Genomic DNA, 25,383 nt, shown 5'->3' with positions numbered 1-25,383 from the left:
CATTTCAAATGTTTTGCTTTGTCAATGTTTCATTGCAAAATGTATCTTCTGAAAGCCACCATTTCATTGGCAGTTGTAAAGATTTTATATTAACATTTTCCATCACGAATAATATATAAATATATATACAGATAACATTTCTATCATGTGTTTTTTTTCTTCCTTATCTGCGGAATGAAATTACTTAAATCGAAAAGCAATTTAGCTTCCTAAGCGGAAGAACTTGGTGAATGTTATCAGCTGCTTCTGCACAATGATTCAAGTAGCTACAGTCTGACTAGCTGGCACAGAGCAAAGGAGCTCCACATGAAGCAGACTGAATGAAACAAAGCAAAATAAATTAGCAATTGTGAGTCAATTACATGCTTGTGAGACTCCCATAGCAGAAAAATGTATAGCGCATACATTTAGTACTTCTAAACAAGGTACGGTAAATAGTCCCAATGCTCACATTGATTCTGACGGGGAGAGCAAAGTGTCTGCCTGGCGCAGTCTAAACATGAAGGGCGGAGTATATCTGCCTAAAGTCAAGATTACTTGTCAGAGCAAATACCTGTTATTCACTGCGAGGTAGCACCATTTCCTCAGCTCCCTTTGTTGTTTTTTTTTACAGGACTGATTGTTGTCTTGACCTACTGTAACTAAGGAGGGTGTGCTTATCCCTCATTGGCACTTGATATGTTTATTTTAAATAAGCTTTTTTTTTCTTTTTTAGCAAGCCTGAATGACTTGGGTTCATAAAACTTAACTAAAAACATAAATATTTCACTCACGACAAGAACATTTGTATATTACAGTCACTCTAATGCAACCAGCATGTCTCTCAAAAACATATATCCTGCATAACATATTGCATTTTCACTTTTATGCATACTTATATAACCCAATCTTCATTAAAGGGTGCATCAGAATGTAAGTAATACAATGGTAATTTTTGAGCATTTGGCATTGAAAACTGAGCATGTCAAGGCAAGTAAATGCATTTATCTCCAAAGCTATGTAATATAAAAAACTATGATAGTGTGAAAAAAGAGGAGCTCTAAAAGATTGTTTGATCTAAATGCTGGCAAGAATGATTATCATTCTTGTTGTTACAACCCTGATTCCCTCTAAAACAGAAGCTTCCATTGATAAAAGACCTGGATCAGCTTGAGGCTGTGAGCTTTTGAAACCTTGCCAGTATGGCACTGTTTTTATACAGAGCTCAGTTGTCCTGCAAGTATTAGTTGTCTTATGGCAACTGGAATTCCACTGGACTAAAAATCTTGGCAGCAAGATGAGTTGACCTTGGTTACCGTCTCTGGAGGGCATGTCTGCATAGCTTGGCAGATGTCATCACCTCCTATCAGAGAGGTATTTCAAAGTGTCCTGTAATGACTCTTCTCTTCAATTCACTGGGCTTCGTGGGCATCCCCTTGCAGTTGACTGACAGGGAGCTTGACCCAGAATAAGTGCTGAAGAATCTCACAGCTGCGTCTTTTATGATAGAATAAGACTTTCTTGGTAACACAAAACAGACATCAATCTGTATGAAATACTGAGTAGTGAAGAACGAGTAAGAAACAAAAGAATTAACTGCTAAAAATCTGAATGGATTATATGCATAAATACTGATGAAGTGATTGAGAACAGACTGTTGCATACTGCATACTGACTACTTTCTGAACGAATCAACTGTTATTAACTGTAAATCGGGTGCTAAATGAAACAAAATATATAACCATGACCAATAACTATCATTGTTTTCTTATTTTGTGTATATTTCTCACTATTTATGCCCCCCTTTGTGACAAATAATTACTAAGTAACTGGGAATACACTATTAGCTCATGAGTGAGACCTCTAATAAATACACAAATAACTAAATACATACAATTCCTTCTGATCCCCCAGACATACATTCACTCTAAAACTTTATTATTGTATTATGGTACATTTATTTAAACAAAATGATAATTGCAACCATCACATACCCTAAACTGATTACAGTCAGTTTGTTGTGTGACAATATTTACAGAATCCACACACAACAGTAGACTATGTAGTCTGCCACATTGCTTGATAGCAAAAACAACATTGCCTCAGAGGTCATAGTATTGAGACCCATCACTGTGGAACCAACAAACTCAGCTGGTTTCACTTCACAGTGTCTCCCTCCTTGGCATTATGAATGTGTCGTCATGTGTGAAACAGAGCTACTGGATTAATCTGATGCAGCAGAGACATTTCATGGTTATCAAGCACCATCATTAGGCATGCTAATTTTAGAAAGCAGCAATGAGAGTTACTGATGCGTGAACATCCTCATACAGTTTAGAAATACACATTGGACACCTCATGCAGATATGATATGAATCTCTAGCTTCAGCCGTTAAAACGAGAATAAAACCAAAACATGTTTACTGTCATTTTACTGACTTTAAAACCCTGCTGTGTAAGTAAAAAAAGTGAGTATTATAGTGTCTGCTATTATGTCATATTGATGCTCCTTTGAACAGGCTCAGTTGACCCAAAATAACTGGCTTCATAAATAAGACAGGGATTGTTAACATACTTAAAACAACTTAATGCATTCTAATCAGTTACTGGGTGGATTTACAGTAGGCTGCTGTTCAGGTTTGTTTGTAGTCAAATCTTAAGACTATAAGGAGATGCAAGGTGTTGGTGACTTGGTTTCACATATTGCCAAACCTTGTATTGTGGCAAAAATCAGAAAAAATATCTGCACACTGTACTAGTAGCTCCCAGCAAATTTCATTGAGCAACGTTTCGATCTACCAGAGATATTGTATTGTCACACATTCGACACATTCAGTGTGTTTGTGCCTACATACTGTTTGTCTTGCTCTGTGATGGTGATTTGACAATGCCTGACGAAGATCTCTGATAGATCGAAACGTCGCTCAATTAAATTTGCTGGGAGCTACTAGTAGAGTGTGCGGATCTTTTTTTTCTGATTTTTGCCTCTATGTGATTTTGGATCAAGCACCTGTGAAAGTTTTTTGGATGTGCATTCTCTCACAACTTTCAAACTTTGTATTGTGCAATTACATTCTTTATTGAAATTGCACACCTTGTGTGTGATGTGGTACTTATTACGTGACAGGCTGCTATATAGTTAAAATGCTAATAAATATCAATATTTGTAACCTGTAAAATCACCAGTATACTTAACTTTCATTGTTGCATTATGTTCATATTAACCGCCAGTTACAGTGGGTCTTGATTATCAGTGTTTATCCATGTATTTAAAACTTTCTTCAGTGGTTCTTTACATTTGCCACTGGTGATTATAATGTACATACTTTACAGTATTTGTTTTTTAAGTCAGTACTTGTTTGTGCCTCATCAAATTGTGCACTTTTATACTTGCTGTAGAAGCAGTCAGTAGATTCAATATTGAAGTAAATCACTTGTTTGAGGGACACTTTATACAGTGTAGCCGTGTGCATTTGACTGAGTCTGAGATACTACTCGGACATTGTGCTGGCTTGGCATGCTAGAGTTCATATATGCATAGGTGAACTGATGAACACCTTATCGGAATATTTTTCTCCATGTGGCATTCATGTGGCACAAGACGCATCCCTGAGGTGGAACATGACTCAAATGTTCATCCCTACAACGTTTGTAAGAGACATTCTTCTTGCTTTCAGTTCCTATTACTTAAAATACTCACAATACTTACTTTTAAGTCATGCATGTCCATTGAAATCAAACTAACATTGTGTCTTCTTTATGTGCCATCGGAGGAGAGTGAGAAAAGAACCAGAAGCTATTAAATGGAGATGTGAAATATCCTAGCTCCAGTGCATTTAAGGGGGGAATAAAAAACACACCTGTCCCAGTAATCATCGGCGCAGCACCGCTCCATGCTGGCTGGATTATGTCACCTAGCACATGGTGAGATGTGATATACGACGCTATGCCACTGGCATACAGAGACGGTAACCCAATCACACATACTATTTTGAGAATGTATGGCTTTTCCCAAAGCACAAATAGGTTTTCGGTGCAGACTGGATACGCTCTGCCACGGCATGCTTACACTTGGATCCCTTTGGGAGGGTATCCATTTCTACGGCCCAAATGGAATGAAAATGCACATTAGCTATTAGGTCTTATGACTGACTGGAATGATTTCACCAACTGTGTGTGTGTGCATGTTTGTGTGTATCTGACTGCACACTGAACAGGATCTGCAGCAATATCTGTTTAATAAAATAAGAGTGAAATTACCTTTTAACTCAAGCCAGCTCCTCTGTAATACAGGATTGTTGTGTGATACTGGAAAATGTTTAGTCTTGGAGATACAGCTTCATTTTCTAACACTCTTGACTTATGGTTACTTTTACTCTTGATAATCTGGAATTTTATTCTACTGTGATACTTAATAAAATATGATCTGAAAGTCTTAAAACCCACTGGATGACATTTTTAGGCATCGATGTATCTAATATCCTAATATTTGGCTTGGCCTTTTCTATTCCACAGCCAATTGTTCCTTGAGGAAACTGTTGTGATTAATATGCTACAATGTGCAATCTGTACCTTTGTTGCAATGTGAGAAGCTGCTGTCCTTGTACGATGTGAAAAATAACTTGGCAGCACTACCTGACTTACTGGAAGAGTGCACTTTATTCATTCAACAGCCCCATGTCAAAAACACGAAGACTCTTCCAGTAAGTCAGTCAGTGATGTCGAGTTATTTTTCACATTTCGTTCTCTTGTTACTTGGACATCTAGTCGACTGCTGAAGTTGCAACACTCTTTCTACAAGTCCTTGCACTGTGTGCCAGTGCGTACTATAAGTGGCTGATCTGTCTCTGCACACATTGCCATGCTAAATGCCTGTAAATCTATCATGCTTGATGATTAAAAGGGATTCTGATTCTGGTTGTGGTTAGGCACTTAGTGCAGAGGTGTGGAGAGGAAAGGGCTCGATGCCCAGATGTTGCGTGGCTCAGCACCAGTTGAGGCATACAACTTATGACAAATTCAGTCAAGTGGCGAGAACCCAGGCAAGTTTAAAAAGGATCTGGAATTACACACAGTGACTAGATGGTGTGATCAGAGGATGTCAAACAAGCTTTGAACTGGAAGTAACATGATATATGCCAATTGGCAGTTTTTTCCACGGCTGCACCAAGACAGTGGGATAGCCTTCTACAAGCATATTAGCATCATATAAGCCAGTCTGTAGGAAGTTGTGGGTGTGTTGTAATTTACTGCTGGATTTTTTTTATTGTTCTGAAAGAAATTATAATAAAGGAGTCTTAATCTGAGAGGATTTGGCAAGTTAACAGGCGTTTATCACAGCAGATATTTGGTCTTGTCATAGCAAGAAAAGCACTGGTGCAACTAATAACATTAATTATGGCTACCCCATTTAGGTGTGCCAGTAAGCCATGCCAGTAAGCAAGCATGCACAAACCAAGAATCCTGGAACTGGCACACCTAAAACATCCATGACTGACAAGTTAACAATGTCAATTGCAAGAAAGGTCTTCTTAGTGTTGTTGGTGACACAACATATTGTTACGACTTGGAGCAAAGCAAGCAGAAATAAGAGAGTGTCTAGTAATCTTGAAAAAGTCCTAAAATGTCTAAATTGCAATGTGTAAATTAAAGGCTTTCAGTCTTGAATGTAGTTGAAGATTGTGTTTTTGGTTTAGAATGAGTGTGGAGTGAGTTTATGTTTTGGTCCAGGTGATCATTAACGCAACATAAACTGTGAAGCTCGCCACTCAAGTCTGTAATGGGTATTAAGAAAAGGAAAACATTATTTAATGGTGTTTTCTTTGTGTTTCCAGCCTTGGCACATTTGCTGCTTGTTAATTTGTACATTGCACACATGGCTGCTGTCCTATCTGTTCTGTCAGCAGTTTATAAGGCATGACTGTGCACACGTGTAATTTTTGCTTTTCTTATGCATTGATTGATTGTGTTGTATATTCAGTGATATAAGTAAGTAAGGAAAGCACTGTATGTATTCCTTTTTGTTTTGGCCTTCTATCCACACTTAACTGCCATTTTCACATCTGGATGTAGTGTTTTTTACATACATTCTCCAGAGTGGATGAGTCTAAAATTTATGGTCTTGCACTGTAGTAGAGAGACAAGTTGTTTTCAGATGTCTTTTAGTTGGCACTAAATCACATGCTAAACATTTGTGACTGTACTAATGCATCTGTAAAACAACTGTTGCTGAACCTTTTGCACATGGAAGCAAGGGTTTTTAAGCACTACTTACACACAGATTGTATATGGTGGCAGCAGAGCAGATGAAAAGACTCTTGCATACTCATGCATGGGTTGCAAATATGGTGTTTGCTTTGATTAGCAATATGAGTCAAAATTAGGGAGAGGAAATGATCTTAAGTAGCAAATCAAAGTTTTTTGGGTTGTTTTTTTTGCAATTTTGTTGAAATGGGCCACACGTCACCACCACTGGCTTAATAAACAAAACAAATATAAACAAAAAAATTAAGGAAAAAGACCAGATAGTACCATACCATGCTGTTTGCTTAACAGTTGCAGTACAAACATGCAATGACAGTAAGTGCCTACTTTAGATTTTTAATATATATATGGGTAGGTTCTCTACTACTAGTTTGAAGCTATATGAAATGGACTGGCTAGGGTGTTAAACATTTACATTCACACTCCATATCTCTCCAAGACTTTTTCCACTCCATTTTCTTCTTCACAGGGAAGATTGTCTGATAACAGCTTCAAAGGACACCTGAATGAGTAATGCTGAGAGAAATACAGACCCTGTAAGAGGAGTATGACAGGTTACCAACCAGTTTGTAGAAAAGGTGTTAAGCCCCCTCTTCTTCCCCCTCCTCCTCCTCCTCCTCCTCCTCTTTTTTCCTCCACATCTTACATCTGTTCAGCTGCCTCTAATTAGGGCTTTTACAGACGACAGCATTAACATGGCCCCGGAACCACGCCAACTAATGAGACACCATTGGCAAGGCAGATCTTTCATGCACAACTCCGTTTGTCAAATTCTATCTTTCATTTTCTGCCTTGACAGCCAAAGTTTGTTCAACACTTTGTCTCCCTTCACACCTGTTGACAGGCCTTAGCTCTGATTTAAAGCGGGTCACTGAGTTGGCTTGTTTTTGACATAGTTTGCAGCATCAGATGCTCATGGTGATAGATTTTCTCAGGCAGATCACTGACATCTCTGCATGCATGCATGAAATATTTTTCACCACTGTTGCTGACAACATTTCTATTCATCACTCTGCTTCCCTCTTGTTGACAATTGTTCAGTGGAAATCCACATTAGTTGCATAAATCTACATTTCAAAGAGATCACTGAAGCCTAAATTCCACAACACAAGTATTTTGTTTGAATACATTTTCCAGAAATACAAATCATAGTAATGAGACATTTCTACAACATGCCCTAACAATAATGTGGCCTTACTGTACATCACTAAAACAAATTAATTCAAAATGTAGATAACCACTACTTAAAATGCCCTAAAAAATGATTGATAGTGGAAAGAATTGAATGAATTATGATGCATTTTCAAAACTCAGCCAAATTGGATCTGTGATATTTGTTGGACATGTGTTTCCTTTTTGGCATTTATAAAGGACATAGTGGAATTTGGTGATCACTATCATTATTCACAGCCAGTAATGGGATATCGCTAAATGTTAGTTGATACAGTAGGCATATAGCAACTACAACCTTAAAGACCCTCCATATAAGACCATGGCTATGACTGTCTAACTTTAGTGAAAAGCCAGTGCCCACAAATTAACACATATAGCTATTGTCTAAATACTGGATGATAGCCAATCAGTTCTCATCATGTTAATTTGACGGGAATTGTTATATGTAAATCAGGAGCAATAACTACAGCAATAATCAGAGAGGCAAATAAATTATCTGTTAATTAATTAGCTTTATCAATTAGGCTGTGTTATCATGAGCTATAATTTCAGCACAAACTTATACTGTAGGCAGTGTTGGGCAAGCGACTTAAAAAAAGTAATCAAATAGTCATTACTCACTGAAAAACTAATTGCATTATTCAGTAGCAGAGGTGATTAGCTGTATCAATCATTACATTACTTTCTGTTACTCAGAGGTGCCTTCCAATCAACAACTGAACAACTGAATGAACAAAAACAGGTGTTTCCTGACTGCAGGTTCAGCAATGGCTAGCTAGCCAGCTAAGAAGACGCATCATGTAAATATGACTCTGGAGCTGCTAAAAGCTAAAGTGGTGAAGGCCATTTCCCTTCACCTCAAGCTTATGTGCCAAGCTAACGTGTCTCTTAATAAGATATAAGACTTAATTGCAACAGTAAAATGCACTGTAAAACCAAAACAAGGAGTCAAAAAATACTTAAACACTACAACACCTTTCACAATACACATAGCTGTTTAATCCATTTTAATTTAAAAATGTTGACTAGAAAAGCTCTCATGTATAAAACTAGTGAATCTAAATAAAGATTCTTTCTTGTGGGTGTAATGTAGAGCATCTCTCTCCAAATCATTACCCAACAATTGGCTAATCAGTAGTAAATTTGTGATTTATTAGAAACTACCAGTTCCTCATATACATGATAATTACAGGTTGCCACTTAGTCTGCAGCTATGGATTGCTTAGTTCAGGAATTGAATTGTGAGGTACTAGTAAGAAGTATTTACCCAGATGTACATATCCACTTTCTACTAGCACTGGAGAGAGATGCATCTGTTTTTAAATATTTATCTCAGTAGGTTATTACAGCTATTGTTCCTTAAATGCATCCTCATTAATATTTATTGTTTCCAAAGATAAAATAAGGCTTTTAAAGGCTGGCTGTGTGCTTCCATTTTAGTTTACGTTTCTGTGATGAGGATTGCATCAAATAGTTTGGAGGGAAATGGACACAGATGATGGAAAGGCTTTTTTATGAGCAGTCAGGGAGATGAGAGGAAAGGAGTACTGGGAGGCCTTTTGTCAAACAGTGGACAGTCACAGGCTTAATGACCTGTGTAAACTATAAAAAAGGAAAACTGGTTGCTTAGTGCTTAGCGTTTCCATTTACTTGGCATTTCTCAAAACCATTCCCCAAACAAGCGCATAAAAATGACACCCACTGAGTTTGGTGACATCACAGCAGTGCTCAGAAGATATTAGTCATGGTGAAGTGTGCATATGGTTAGAAGCAAAGGTGATTGAAGTTCAAGCACAGGTTACTTGCAGTTCAAGTGCTTAAAGAGACTTAATGAAGTTCACCCTGTGCATTAAGGGACTGATGGCGGATGAGTTACAGTACATTTGCATGTACTTGCATAAGTAACTAATTAAATATTTGTAACTAAATGTGAGCAAATCATAATCACTTTCCTCTTTCAACTACAGCTGCAGATTTTTAATTTAGTTGCTGGAAGTGTTTATAAGGAGCAGGCTTGTTTGAAATGAGAATCACTGTTGTTGGTTTCTGGTCGGCAACCTCTGCTTCTTCTATTCTGTTTACTGGCGGATTATTTACACCTTTACCGTCATCTGCTGACGAAATAATTCATTGCGTAGCCTAGTTTATTCGCTTCAAACCAGTTGATGGAAACGCACTTAATTCACATTTTCCTTTTTGCGACATTTCAAAAGTTTGCATAAAATTCTCTTACAAATCTAATGGAAACACGGCTAAAGATCACAGAAATTCAAAGCAACAATCTGTAAGATTTGAAAGGGTCAAAGACATTGTGCTGGCGTAATATTTTTATAAGCACATATCGTTCATATATTTGATAACACTGCTAAGAACAGTAAAGGTAAAGAGGCAGAGAGACAGAGGACAACTTTCAGTTTCAGAGAATCAGCTTTTCAAAACTTTATACACTCCAGTGTATTTCATTAAACAGCACCGCCATAGTGATTGAAATACAAATCCTTTGGAAACACTTGGATGAATGGATCCATAGAGAGCCTCTCTGTGAGCAACATTGCAATTATACAATAATTGTATTCCCCTCTTATGGGAATTAACCTGCAGACACTAAGTCACTGCCCTCGCCTACAGACGTTTCCCCTCAGAAACATCAATTTTCCCTTTTTCTAATCCTCAAATTGCTACTCATGTCAACTCTGAAGATCCAGGTACAAACTTGCTTGGTTTAACAAAGCCAGCCCTCTGGCAAGTTGTTGTGCTGGGATGTATGCACAGACGTTGTTCTTCTGGATTTGGAGGGCATGCATTTGGTTTTGTCATGAATGGTGGAAAGCAGTGGACTGGGCAGTTTGGATGGTGGCAGCTGAATTGTTGGGGAGGCAAGCTGTTGACCAGGGGGTCGTCATTTTGAATACTGTGAGGATTTTAGGGCAATGAATTAGACATGCTCTTCACCTCTTTCAACAAATACTGTCACTTTTCTTTTGACCAAAGCAAAAAACTGAGGCTGTAGTGGGTAGCAACAGGCCTGTATCTGTGTAAGTGAGAGCAGCATGTTACAGGAAAAGAGCAGTTGTGCTCAGCAAACCCTCCCTGGGTAAATAGAGGTTGAAAGGAATATACTTTCATTACACTGGGTTCTGCACTGCAGCTCCTCTTCTCTAGACAGCTGGGCCAAAAGGTTAGGAGGGCTTGGTGGGGTGGCAGTAATTAGAGATCCAGGGCAATCCGCTTAAAGAAATCGATCTGTATCTGGAAACAGAGCCATAGACCAGAGAATTTTATTCTTAAACTGTCACAATTAAAATGTTCTTTTACTTGTCTCCTTGTCTGCTGCTTTGGATTAATCATTCAATTTGCCACAGCTGAAAATCTCATCAGACCTTTGAAGGCTTTACCCAGATTTGCTTGCTCCAGGCTTCTTAAATGGTTTTTCAGAGGTTATATTTTCCATGTAAATTGCATGATTTTTTGGAATTTCAAACATTTGTTATGTTTAGATGGCTATTTCTCAGTGGCTATAATGTTTTAACATTTTAGGAGGATAACATATGTCAGGAAATTTAGTACACTGGGAATTGGGAGGTCTATGTTATTTGGATTTTCATGATACAAGATTAAAGTAACAGGACAAGGGGAGGAAGATGTGTGATGACAAATTCACTTAGTGTATGAATGCGGCCATTATTCAAGTTGCAACCTAGGCATCTCTGAGGTTCCAGCACAGATATGTGCGGTCCCAGAGCAAATTTAGAAATCAGAAGTTGAAAAGATGATTGACGTCTTCCAAGCTGTTCATTGCAGATTTGAGTGTTTCTGTCTCGGAGCCAGAGAACTACAAAGTGGATTGTGATCAGCTATCAATCCTCTCAGCTACATTCATTGCAAAACCTGGATCTTTGATCAGTCCTAATCTCAGTGTCTGGATCTGGTACTGCAAAGCTGTCTTTCAATCTGGTTCGCCACAGATCAAACTGTAATTTTCTCCAAACATCCAGCTGTCCAGCTCACAGATGTGACTACAAAGCAGCCTGGAGCTGCTGTCCACAGCTGTGGAGAGGAGTTTAAAAAAGACGTGGTTCATCTGTCAACGCCTGGTTTCTAGCCAGAAGGGGAGGTTCGGCCCGTCTCCCAGTGTTTTTTTTGCAAAACATCTTGCAGCCTTTTTACTTTAAATTTGTGCTAAACTATCAGTCCAACCACTTAACAATATTCTGAGTTTGACAGCTGGCAAGGAAATTAAGGTTGATATGGGGCGACCTGCATTAATGAAGGTCCAGGTCTTGATTGAAATTTGAAAGGAAGGAAACAGAAAATCCTAGGCCTATATAATGTATGTCATCTGGACATACGGTCAAACAAAGATGAAATTTATTAAAATTCTTGCTCGTCATTCTAGGCATTGGCAATTGTTTTGGTTCTCTTTTTAACACTCTTTTTTGTTATTACTATAGTGCTTTTACACTGTATCTCTCAGAGATCATAAGTCAGTGAATATCTGTGGTATGTCATTGTCCTTGAAATTTTCTATTTGTGCCGTACTTTTCTTTAAGTTTTGGTAGCTAGCACTCTTTTTCCTTTTTCTCTTTTTTCTTTTTTTAATTCCAGACAAATTGATGCTACCAGCAATTTTGTCAAAATAGCAAATAGAGAGTAACAAGACAGGTATTTTTTTTTTTTAAAAAAAGCAATCATTTTAAGATATCTCTTTAAATAAGAGAGACAGTAACTTTGCTTTGAATTGTTGGTGCACTTTATTTCATGAATGAAAGGGAGACAAACTGAAATTGGATGGATTTATTCCTCACTTGATGACTTATTTTGGAGGTGATGTCATGTCTAAATCCAGGCTCAGGGGCTCAGATACAGAATTCCAGAGGGTCAGCGGCTGTAGTAAAAAGACTGACACTCAATCTTCCTTTCTGGATGCCAAACACAAATGTGAGCACTAATTAGAGGCTCCAAAAAAAATCATTCAGGGGCGGGGAACCATTGTAACCTGAGGAGAAGCCGTTGTGTGGTGACAAGGTTCAGTCACTGGACGGGCCGAAGCCCAAGGGGTTGAACTACTTCAGTTTAGCTTCGGTGTGTCTGCTTTTCACACAACGTCACATGTGCTTGCACACTACTGCGCAATCACTATCATTAACAGCCTGCAGCTGTGGCTTTAGAAAACCTTATCACAATTTGTAGTCATTTCTCAGATAACACTTTTATGCATTGCATCAAGGGTACATTTCAAAGCAGTAATGGAAGTTAAATCCTCCATGGGCTTGAGGGCTTCTTAGATTTTTCAGTGCAGGCTATTTTTATGGAAATATTTACTGGATCTTGGTTTTTATTTTAATTGTTTTCTAGCAACTCTGAGCTAAGTTTTAAGGCTCATCATGTTTAGTTTTCATAGTTGTGTTGTATGTTAATATAAAGTTGATGTTTCCTGACACAGAAAGACAAGAGCTGTGTCTCAACTTCACACTTTATCCAAACTATCAATTTTACACTATGTATTAATCTTCAGAGTACTATATACTGTTTTAGCAATTAGTATACAGTTAATTCGTGTTCTTAACCATTTTGTAATAACATACAAGGCATGTGTTGATGCACGGTCCACAAACCCTTGTTGTTCTTAGAGATGTTCCTGGAGCTGTTTCACACACTTATGTATGAATTAGATATGTTTAATATCCCTTTGCTCAATTCTTTATTACTCTGTGTTCGTCTGATATAACATATGCCCATATTAGACATACAGTATATGCACAAAAATATATCTTACTCAAGTGTAAGGGTAACCCTTCCTTTATCTGTCCCCTAATTACTTTAATTAAGTATTTACCTAGTAAATATATGGTAAATTACAGTATATTATGTGATTATATATATATATTATATTATGTGATTAAACACTGGTAATAAGTAGGTAAATACAGACCAACTAGAGCTGAAATACTAAGAAAAACCTCCACTATTACTCATCAACTCAACTTAGCACAGTGTAGTTGTGAACGTTTTAGCTTGGTAATGACTTAGATATAATTTTGTACTTCCCAGTTTATAGAAACACCTCCTCTATTGCCCATTTATTCAAGTTAAAATTGTAGTTATCCAAGGTTTATGTTGGCAACAGCCCAAGTTTAATTATGTACTATCTAGAAATTAAGATAGTACTTTCCAATAAATTACTTTTTCTTATATAGTTATTGTTCATGGCTACACCCAGTTTATCAGATTTAAGCTGAAACTGTACTGTAAAAGGAAGCCTTGTGTGTTTCCATGGTATTACCAGGCTTATCTGGCTTAACTACCTTATCTACCTTATCGTTTGTACCTGGTTATCCTATTGGCCGTCCAATAAACACAAACTTCTACCATGTATGGTCTGCAATGTTACTAAGTAAGACATTACAATTTACAGAGTAAGTAAACTGAAACTGTACTGTAAAAGTCCCTAGTGTCTCTCTTTCTTTTCCTTAAATGTCTCTCCATCCAGGTAGGATAAATTGGTGTGTGATGATTTTTCCTTATCTGGCAATTTTCTGCAAATCCGTTGTGTCAATCCTGTAGAATGGAATCTGAAGCAGCTGGCCACATCGCTTCCAGGTTTTCCTCAGCATGTTTCACCACTGGGACTGGGAACTTAGAGCTACAAATCAAAAAACATCAAGACAAGATATCAAAAAACAATCAAACAAACAAACAAATAATGTCTGCATGTATAGTACAGAATAAATCAGATGAATCATCATACCGTCTACTTTCAAATGAGATCTTATCCCTTCCTCAAAACTCAATTTCACAACCTTATTGTTTAGTGATTTTTCTTATGATTTTATAGTATTCCACCAAAAATCAACTTCATCTGGAATAACATTTACAGAAATTAGACTAGCATAACTACATTCAACATATTATCATGATATTAGCACCCACCCACCCGCCAAATGCGGGTAGAGTTTGGCAGTGGCGTGTTACACAGTCACTCTTACTAGCCACTTTGGCAGATGACATTCCATGTCATGAACTCTTTTTGTCATAAACTGGAGCGGTGCTGCAGATCGATCCGAAGAAAACTGCTGTCAACTTGACTCCCAGCGTGCATCGCTTTTCCTACAGCCACTGAGAGGGCTGATAAATGCCCCCCCCCCCTCTTCCCTTTGCTCCTGCTCGCCCACCTGCTGCAGCTACGAGAGCGTGGCCAGGTCACTAACACACACACTCACAAACCTTACTGTTGCATCTACACACAGTTCACATTCACTTGGGAGGATATAAACGTCTCTCTCTCTCTCTCTCTCTCTCTCTCTCTCTCTCTCTCTCTCTCTCTCTCTCTCTCTCTCTCTCTGCTAGCTTGGTTAGCATGGTGTACAGTCTATGATTAACTGTGCTAATGCTAATGCTAATGCTAATTTTCGCTAGTGAAAAAACAGGTTTAAAACCATCAAAACAAAATGTACTTACTGGAAAAAAACATCTGACTGCTTAGGGTAGTACAACCAAATGCTGAACAAGACTTTTTTTAGGCGACCAAAATGTTACAATGAACTTTCATGAACTGAGAACACAATGAAATAGCGATAGCGACGGCTATGGCTACGCCTATACTCTATGAATCTGGGGTTATGCAATGGATACGTTAGTGACTTGCCTGTGACAACACCCGCTTGTAACTCAAAGCAGCCACGCCCTTAATTATGCATAACTTTAAACATTAATAAAATTTAAAGGAGTAAGTTATATAAAAATTCACCCCCTGTACAGTTGTCATGAACGGAGAAATTAGCAACCAAAACCGTCTTATGTACCAGGCTGTAAACATGTTTATTTCTGCTGTAAAGTTGGGAATTTTAACTTGGGTATCTATGGGGATTGACTTGCTTTTGGAGCCAGCTTCAAGTGGCCATTCAAGGAACTGCAGTTTTTGGCACTTCCATGTTGGCTTCATTTTTCAGCCCCTTGGAGTCAGGCTGTTTTGACCCTCGGTGTATCCCATCAGCTCTTTCTCTTTCTGTCTCTCTTCAGACAGAAGGAAGTGTGTGAAACTACAGAACTAAAAACTCTGCTTGATAAATAAGAAAGCACAAGTGCAGCAACATCATCAGAAATCAATCTTGTTTCTTGAAGTTTTAGAATTGTTTTGTCACGTATGCCGAGGGAGTTGGATTGTCTTTGTTTTGTTTTTTCTTACTCTGGAAACTCCAGTGAGTTGAATCAGCCTGCTCTAGTGGCACAGTTAATAGCATAGCATCTTGCTAGCTTAAGGGAATATGAGCAATTCAGTTAATTTGTGTAAAATTAAGCTGAAACCAATTGGAGTCTTTTGAACAGTATTTTGAACAGTATTACAAAGTATTTTGGATGAATATGGTGTGCCCAAATTTATTTTTATTGGCTGTATGATAATATGTTAAATATAGTTATGCAAGTCTAATTTCTGTAAAAGTTATTCTGCTTTGTCGGATCCTTTTAAAAGGAATTATAATTATATATGAGAGACGTGAGAAATGTATTTCATTTATATGAGAAATGCCTTGCTTCACTTATACCAGATGAAGTTAATTTTTGGTGGAATATTATAAAATTATAAGAAAAATCCCAATAGGGTTGTGAAATTGAGTTTTGAGGAAATGGATGAGATCTCATTTGAAAGTAGACTGTATGATGATTTGTCTGATTTATTCTACACTGTATATGCAGAATGTTTTTTTGATGACGCTCGATTTGTAGCTTGAAGTTAACCCTTTGCTGGAACGTGATGGCAAGCCAGTCCCAGTGGTGAAACAACCTGAGGGAAACCTGGAAGCGGCGTGACCAGCTGCTTCGGATTCCATTCTACAGGATTGACATAACAGATTTGCAGAAAATTGCCAGATAAGGAATGATCAGCACACACCAATTTATCCTACCTGGATAGAGAGACATTTAAGGGAAAGAAGGAGAGAGAGATTAAGGGCATTTCATTTTGGGTTTTTCAATTTTTGTAAACTGTAAGAGAAATATTTAATGCGCTGTAATAAACCTGCCAACTGTTTCATTAACCGCTCAGTTTTTACGTATTTACTCCTCAGAGACCAGGTAAACAAAGTAGCATCATAGCATTGAATACAAGTGCTACAGTAGGGACTCATTTTCTATTAAGTGTATAATAGTTATATATTTACATGGTAACAACAATTTAAGCTTTGTGTTGGTACATACTGTTGTATTATCACGTTTATGACAGTTCTCCAGTATCAGCATACTTATTCAATAAAATTTCCTGTTTAAGTTAGTAACACTATGGGACATGTGGTACAAGTATGTCTATATTGCATGGGAAGGGAAACCATCCATTTTGATGAAAGGATGTGGTAAGGACTTTGTAATACCATGGGATTTAGCATTGCTTTCTTTTACAGTACAGTTTCAGTTTACTTTTCAGTTTACAGTTTCAGTTTAAATTGTCATGTTATTATTGTCATTATATCTGAGTTATTACCAAACTAAAACAGTCAAAACTATACAGTGCTTGGTTGAGTTGAGTTGTTTTTTCTTAGTATTTCAGCTGTAGTTTCTCTGTAGCCTATTTACCTACTTATTACCAGTGGTAATTACCCAGAAATATATTATAATTTACCATATATTTACCAGGTAAATACTATAAAAGGGAACTGTAAAAGGAAGGGTTACCAATGTTGGACCTTATGTGGGAAAGCTGCAGAATATACACACACACACACAAACTGGTGGTATCAGGTTGGGCCATCTGATATGATCTGCAAATGTTTTGCTTTGCCTCTGCAGCAGGTGTCAACAGATGTCCCTCCTGCCCACTCAGCCAGGTTGACCTACTCTCAGAGAAAGAGAGAGACCACCCCTCAGTCAGATGACCCCTGGGTTCAGCACCCTGCTGGAAATTATCTGCCCTGCTAAAATGTTCTTGAGCACATTATTATCACCCTTCCCCCTTCCCAGGATCACTGGTCTCGCCTCCCTGTAATGAGACGGGAGGGAGAGTTGAGCTTTTCATTGCATGGATCAATAAAGTATTGCATTATTATGTTACGACATAGTGGAACCAAGGGACTCAGTGCTTTCAGTGCTGGGACTGATTGCATTTCTTGTGACCTTTGACTCTTTACTTAAAGAGCTTTCATGGGTCATAATTTTCCACCTGTTGATGACAGGACTTGAAGTTCAAGAAGTTTGGAGAGTGAACTAGACAGAAGGAGGAGCTACAATATACTCTGGACAGCAAATACAAGATTATTAGTGTGATGTTTTGCTTTTTTTCCTCCCATTTCTGTTGATTTAAAAAAAAAACATGAGGAGGAAAAAGCTTGCCTGGCAGCCCTGCTACTGTCTGTCTTAATGGATCTTCATAAGTCTCAGCAACCTTTCTATCATGCTCTTATGTCCTCCATGACTGGTGATGTAACATATTTGTCATGCGTCCCATCACACACAGTGGAACCGCTATCCTCCTTCATGACACATCTTGTTGATGTGATGCGGGCTAAAAGGATATTTTCTATTGTTCAACTTAATTTGAATTCATTTGAATTCATTTAAAAACCATTAATGGATAATATTTATATTGTGACTACATTTCGTGCTGTGGGGCATTTGTGGTTTTGTTGTCGTTGTGGGTAACAGCACAATTAGTTTTGGTGAGCCATCTAGAGGCTTGAGGCCCAACTGCAATTGCATAACCTGCATGTCTGAGAGTTGTGTTAGCTTTTATGACACATAATATCAAACACCAGAGATATTACTTGTGAACCACAGAAGCACTGAAATGATGTCTTGGTCAATGTCCGTGATCAGGCTACTCTCAAAGTGAATAATGTCTTATTTTTGTATATTATTATCAACACAGTGCATGCACATCATACAGATACTGATAAAGAAGGCTACAGAAAATTATACTACATACCTGCACTGAAAAAATAGTCCTCCACAGGATCTTAACATAGAGTGCAAATGGATATGTCAGTGTATTGTATTTTCCAATTCAACATACAGGCATCCATCAGGTTGTTCAAACAAGTGTCTTTTGGGGTTAGTCTTTCAGCCCTTATCTCAGCAACCGCTCCTCTGACTTTGGGTGTCAAACCTGCTCTACCTCCTCTTTAGACCGTAACACAGGAGCATATGCCTGGCAGATTAAAATCGCTACAGAACTGAGTCCCACACAGCCAAATTATTTTTAATGGTATGAAAGATTCCCAAGGCATATTTCAGCCCTTTTTTACCCGACTGACTGTAAACCCAAAAGCAATAAGCAGGGTCGGGAATTTACTGCACCTGTAGTAACCACTGCACAGTCTTAATAAGCAACAGATGTTGGAGTGATTGCATCGGACCTGAAACCCATGTAGTAAAAAAAAAAAGGGGAATGCATTGTTAGGTACAGTTTCATCACCTGACCAAAGCTGCCTCAACTCTGTCGCTTAGGGGCTTTCATTCATTTTGATCAGCAGGTAACAGAGCTGAAATTAAAAACAATTTGGATTTAGTGTCACAGTGACTCGGCTGTCGATTACTGGACAGGAAATGGCTGTCATGACTGGTTATTCTTGATGCATGACGTTGCTGGGAGAACACAGTGTAGTGTTAGTACAATCTTTAGACCATAATGTGTGAAAATAATCATTTGGCCAACCTCATATTTGAAGCAGCCAGAAATATTTACTCCTTTCTCAGATCTGGATAGTAGCAGGGCCAAAATGTTGCTGGTTTTATAAAAAGAAAGCCAAAATTATGTTGACTATATCAGTCAGTGTGACCACCAGATAAACTCCAAAGCTAAGGGCTGCTTTAGCAAGAGACTGTAATGATATCATGTGAAGAAAGATGAATTTAGTGAGCCTAACAGAGGTAAGAATGAGTGGTTTTCATTCCTCCCTCTCCGTTTTTATGAGAAACATGCTGCAGTCTGAACAAACGGGCTGTTCTCATTAGTTAATCTTTGCTTGGAGGCATCTAACATTTATTAATGCATCTGGGCATGCATGTATGTAATGTTTCTGCGTGACAGCATGTTTAGGTGCATCGGCTTTATGTGTGTGTGTGGGGGGAGGGGGGTGGAATTTGGTTGTGTGTACATCTTCTAATGTGCTGTATCCCCTGAACTTTGCAGTCTTGTATTTATATTAATTTGTATATTACTCATTTCTTCTTCTCCTCCTTCTTATTATTATCATTACTACTACTAGTAGTGTTAATAGTTTATTAGCTGCTTTGATTCATGTTGAAGGGCTGTAATGTGCCCTAATGTAACAGTGTGCATATGTCCATCCTTCTCCAGTTTTGTTTTGGCAGGGGAAAGGTTAATGTTTAACAGCATGAATGGTTCACCCACTAACGTGTGAACAAAGCACAATGGCTGCACTGTATAGGCTCCTATTTATTCAGAGTCACTTCCTCCCTTAATAGTCGGCTCTACTTTCCTCACAGAGGAAAAAAGTAGGTCAAGGAAAAGTCATGTTTGAGGTAATTCACTCTAGGGGACTGCTTCTCTGATCATTAGATGACATTGGTTAACCCCGAGAGTGAGGTCATTTTCAAGTCAAAGTTACGCCCAGAATCTGGCCCGAGTGGTAGCGTGTCTGTGCATTTTACAGTGCATGGAGGATAAATCAGAGAGGGAGGATATCAGTGGGAAAGTTGAAGAAAGAAGCATGAAAAGACAGTATTGTTTATTACATAGATAAAGAAAAGCTTCAGGAGAAAAAAAGGAATAAGGCTGGCTTGTGACCTTGTGGATGTTTCTTCAATCATATATTGGTTTTCAGCTGATATACCCTGAAAGAGCTCACTTTAGAGGAGTTTCTGCTTTGATGCAAGCGTACAAAAGATCCATAGTGAAGAATCACTTGCACAGTTTATTCTTGAGCTTCATGCACAAAGACCTGAACCGAACAGGAATGCAAACACATTGTTCCCCCACACACTGCAATTACTTGTGATGAGTGTGTAAGGATTAAGCAGGATATTTGCAGACTTTTTGGATTAAGTATGATTTCATCCAGGCAGATCTCGGGAATACCTTTTCATCAGGACCTAATGCTTTGATGTCAAGAGTTTTTTTTTCCTTCTTTTCCCTTTCTCTGCAACAGCAGGCTCAGATTTTCCTTTCACATGCTCCTTTTAATTACACTCTTAATAAAGAGGCAGTCCTGTCAACATTTAGCAGACTTTCGCAAAGAATTATGTACAGGGAAAGCCCCAAAAAGTAAACATCTATTTATAGTTGTGCACGTTTTTGTTGTTGATGTTTTATTTTTGTTTTTTTGGTTACTTATTAATACCATATGTGCACCTACTGTCACACATGCAATACAGCACATCTGGAGTCATATTAAAGAATCATGGTTTTTCATCATTATTAATTATGCAGGTTATGAGCCTGTGTGTTAGAGCCCACAGTAATGGGGATGTAATTAAAAACATGTCATTGTGATGGAGAGCCAAGCTTTAATAGTATGAAAACTATCGGCTTGTTTCCTTCTGAGCCAGCAACAGTCAATCAAACCTAGTGTGTTGCCGCTACTTGCATCGCAGATTAAAAGGGCAAGCAGCTTTTTTTTTCAATAATTTGAGAAAAGACATCAAAGAAATATTGACTGCAGGAACAAAACTGATCATGCTGTTATTAACCCTGAAAGGTGTAGTCCTAAAAGATTCCTAGACCAAGAAATATGGGTTCAATGGGCTTACTTTTCAATCCAATGCTACATAAAATGTCTGTTTTCAATCCGCAAGAAATACATGTTTGACTGAAATAACAGTTTGATTTGCTCTAAAAAAAAGTACCCATATTTGATGAAAGTTTGCACTTGAGGCCAGGTCTTCACACAGTTGTGAAAGAGCCTGTTCATTGAGAAATCATGCCTGGGCTATGTTTTTCTTTGGATCTGGCACGTCATTCATTCTTTTCCCACCTGGCTCACCACCAAACCCAAATGAAAACATCAAAGTGATATCTCTAATCTGAAGTAATTGTTTTTTTTTTTTAAAAAAAGGTGTCATTTAAGTTTTATCGACTTACGTTGATAGACAGCATCAGTCAGATGCCAGGAGGAAAAGTGTGGCTGTTGGGTTGCATCTTGATAAAAAAATGCTGGTTTTCATTGGATTACAGATTGACCTTCCAGTCAAAAACTAAGACCTAAACAAAACTGAAAGGCAAGCACAAAATGCAGAAGCATCATATACCAACTTTTGGTGTGAGTACAGATTTCATGTAGATCAAAATGTTGGACTGTTGCTGCAAATAAAAAAAATCTATTAATTAAATTCAAAACTTCCCCATTCATTCTCTTATTCTCAACATTCTCTTGTTGTTAGAGCAAATATATTACCAAATATTGAATGTTTAATACTTCACTTAGTGAATGTGCTTTCATTCAACAATTCTGTTCAAATTGTTATTGACTTTGAATTACCAGAATGGGTATTGCCAGTGAAATACAGACAGAACCCAGCTGTCATTGGTTTCACTCACATATTTTCAGTGACCACTCCTTCAGACAGAGTTGTTGTCCTTGGAACCATCCTGAGCAACTCAGAGTTGGTGTGGAACTGAATTAGGGTGAGCACCTGGCACAGACTTGATCTGCGTGATCTGTGTTTTTGTTTCTATTGCGAGCAAAAAACCCCAGCATGAATCACACTGCTGGGCATGAATCACATCCTTAAATCAAATTTATGGCAAAATAAAGAGTAATCAGGCTCAAAATGTATTTCAAATATAAATTTGTCCAAACAAGTTGCACTGGGGAAATGGTTACTCATCCGTTTAATGAACAAACCTCCAGCAGCACACTCCGTCTCCTGAGCACATTAAACCCCTGCTGGCTCCTCTGACGTGTAGATATATTGGATTGGCTTGTGAATACTGAATGATCATCAGTGGTACAAAACTAAATACCACTTAAACAAACTGAGGAAAGGCTGGGGATAGTCTGAAATCATCTAAGAAAGAATGTCATCAAAATTTCAACACCGCATGTTTATACTTATAGCAGTATGTTGAGTCAGACTTGTTATTAGTAGCCTATATTGCTGTGCTGTCAATTTGTGTCATCCCAAACTCCTTAGTGCTGATAGATGCCACATGTAGGATTTTAACACCAAAACATCACCACATTGTTTAGAAAAAGAAAAAAAAAAGTCAAGCGCAATGTTTTGTAGCCTTGTCCGCCGGCCTCCATACTGCAATCCAAATAATTTCTTTTTGCATAGCTTTAGAGTGCAATATTCCTTTATGGGACAAACCAGGAAGATTTTGCTGCTCTCTTAAATTTAGATACAATATTTTGTGAATTTTCCTTATTCTCTGTCAAACCAAGAGTGATTTGAGAGGATCATTGTCACTTTCATTTGTACATTCATTGCAAACATAGCGCATGGCAGGTTTAGCCTAGCTTAGCGCAAAGACTGTACACAGAGGGAAAAGGTTAGCTTAGCTCTGTCAAAAGTGCACGCTCAACTCTACAGCTGAAGTATTTAACTGTTGCATATTTAACATGTATAGAAATAGAAAACAAGATGATGCAGTTCAAAAATCTGCTAGCTCACACATTTTCTGACTAATAGGATGGCCTGCAAGACCTGTGTCCTTGGCACCTTGGCACACTATATACAATTCTGAGCACTTGTTTGCCAACCTGTTTGCTAACAAGAAACAAGACCATTTGGGAGTTACTTAAAGGCATAATTTCTCACTTATATAAAAAAAAGATTAGTTGTTAACTCCCTGCTTTTGTGCTAAGCTAGGCCAGAATGAAACTAATCTTCTCCTTGTAAGACAAATAAGTGAATTTCCACAAATGTTGTATTAATGGACAATTGTTAATGACTATTATGCTGTGGCACCATAAGTTATTTTAAATATGATAAATCAATGCTACATTTATCCTAAATAATCATTTTATCAATTTTGATAACTTAAAATATAAAAATCCTCTTCTCATCTCCTCTTACATATTATCATTTGATCTATTATTTTGACCTGATGAATTAAAAAGGGTTGTGTGATCAGCATGACTTCAGGGTGTTGTCATTGTGGTGTTTGTTGAGGCTCAGGTGGAAGTATCCTGGCAATTTTTCTCCTGAAGGTGACAGGGTCTGATTGAGCCCTGGGGGACTGAGTGACACGCTTCGTCAGTGTGATTAAAACCCTGCAGTCACTGGTCCCAATGGGCATTGATGGCTTTATGAGAGGAGCTTTGGTAAAATCCTCTGGCAGTGTTTGCTTGGAAGTGCTCTGCTGATTGAGCTAATGTTTTAGGTTCATGGAGTCAAGACATTGTATCACAACACAAAAGTAAGCAAAACTGAGTCGGAGAGACAGTGAAGATCATCTATGGTCAAAACACTGCTTTCACCATTTATACTGAGCACCTGGATATACTACCTCCTTCCTGTTGTAAGCTTTGCCTCCCTCGACAAATCCCTCTAAATTCAAATCATGGTTATTGATCTCTGTGGGTTAACTGAATATCTTTGAACCAATCAAATTTCTGTTAAATCAAAAAAAAAATGCAAAACATTGATTTATTTGTTTGTTTGTTTGTTTTGTTGTTGTTGTTTTCTCTTTTAGGAGTGCAAGAATCCCAACAGGAGAAGATAATAACAGTATCTGGAGAGGGAATGGTGCACAGCCCAGACTTCCCACAAGCTTATCCCAGGAATACCGTGTTGGTCTGGAGACTAGTGGCATCAAGCAACATGAAGATCCAGCTCACCTTTGATGAGAGGTTTGGTCTAGAGGACCCCGAAGATGGACTATGCAAGTAAGAACATACTAGATCAATATTATGATGTCTCCTTATAAATACAAGCAGATCTAAATATTCTTAGCCTTGTAAAGGAAGAATACATCTAATTCATGGTGACAATGACCCAGTGGTGATCAATGTTTCTCTATGCTAACAGACTGTCAGGGAATTCAACAACATGACATGAACTTTAAATTTGTTATACAGTAATTCTGAATATTAGGCTATAATTTTGTATCGCATTATTTTGGAATATGTACCTGTCCTTTCTTTCCTTTCCTTCCATTGTAATGTGAGCTAAAGGGTTAGCATGCACCAGAGATGCACGGGGATGAGTGGATAATTTTTCTACCAGGATCCCCCTCACTGAATTGGCTTAGGGTATACTTTCAGTGATCCATGCATTTTTGCCTGAAAGACAATCTTGTCCATCACATTTGTAAAAGGATAACCTCCTGCAGAAGTATACAGTGTTTCATTAAGAGTTTCCTCTGCTCGCCTGGCCAGCTCTCATTAAATGGGGGCTTCCTCGGTTGGTATGTCAGATACGTGTTGGGTGGAGGTAAGGACGTGTCCTGCCTGTGTTCTAGACCATCTTTAAAGATTTAGAGTCAGAGTGTGGCCATTTGTGAAATTGCCTTTGGTCTGCCATGACAGCTTGTGAATATTGAAAACCCAGCAGCAGAGTGATTTGTTTTGCCCAAGACACTGTGGTGACGTGGTACAGACCAGCATGTTTTACTTGATTTAATTGATATTTTAAGCTGCTCACGTGATTGCTCAAAAAACACTTCTGATTGGCATACATACAGTACATCCTCTATTTTATTGAGGAGCCCACTTTCATTACTGCCTGGGTTTGTCTCTGCTGCCTTTCAATTTAAACAGGGATCCCAAGCACCAACGATCAATTTACCCTCTGTGCATTATGCTCAGTGCCCTGCTGTCAATATATCACAACTGACTGGTTAGCATGGAGGAGCCCAGTCGGGGGAAGGTGGAGAAGAGCTGGGGGAGGGTGACCTCGCTAATCATTCCTGGAGAGCCCCCTAATGGATGACAAAGCAAATTACAGTTCTCGACAGCACTGACAAGGCTTAGATGTTGGACATGGTAGCACTAGATGAATGTACCTTATAAGAAATAACCTAAAATGAATGGAAGATGAGGCATTCATTATACTTCTGTTGCAGTGTCAGTTTCA

General features: G+C 38.2%; 2 protein-coding genes across 4 annotated transcripts in view; one reads left to right on the top strand and one right to left on the bottom strand.

Moving 5' to 3' along the window:
* glrbb (glycine receptor, beta b) overlaps positions 1-14,489 on the bottom strand; it is a 57,768-nt gene extending 43,279 nt beyond the window's left edge. Inside the window, exons 1-2 of the mRNA XM_042419159.1 lie at positions 14,403-14,489; positions 10,546-14,059 (exon numbers count right to left, since the gene is read on the bottom strand). The gene's annotated coding sequence lies outside the window, so the exon portion shown is untranslated. The remainder of the gene's footprint in view (positions 1-10,545; positions 14,060-14,402) is intronic.
* pdgfc (platelet derived growth factor c) overlaps positions 1-25,383 on the top strand; it is a 51,078-nt gene that overhangs the window by 7,300 nt on the left and 18,395 nt on the right. For 2 of the 3 annotated variants that reach the window (XM_042419163.1, XM_042419162.1), the window contains exon 2: positions 24,002-24,194. In XM_042419163.1, coding sequence (XP_042275097.1) covers positions 24,002-24,194 — 193 coding nt within the window. Of the gene's footprint in view, positions 1-14,530; positions 14,616-24,001; positions 24,195-25,383 lie in introns of those variants that run through there. The other variant, XM_042419164.1, reaches the window with a different exon arrangement.

This window comes from Thunnus maccoyii, chromosome 8 (assembly GCF_910596095.1).
Source record: "Thunnus maccoyii chromosome 8, fThuMac1.1, whole genome shotgun sequence".
Lineage (NCBI taxonomy): Eukaryota > Metazoa > Chordata > Actinopteri > Scombriformes > Scombridae > Thunnus > Thunnus maccoyii.
The sequence above is the reverse complement of the archived record's forward strand: the minus strand, read 5'-3'. Positions and strand labels throughout refer to the sequence as shown.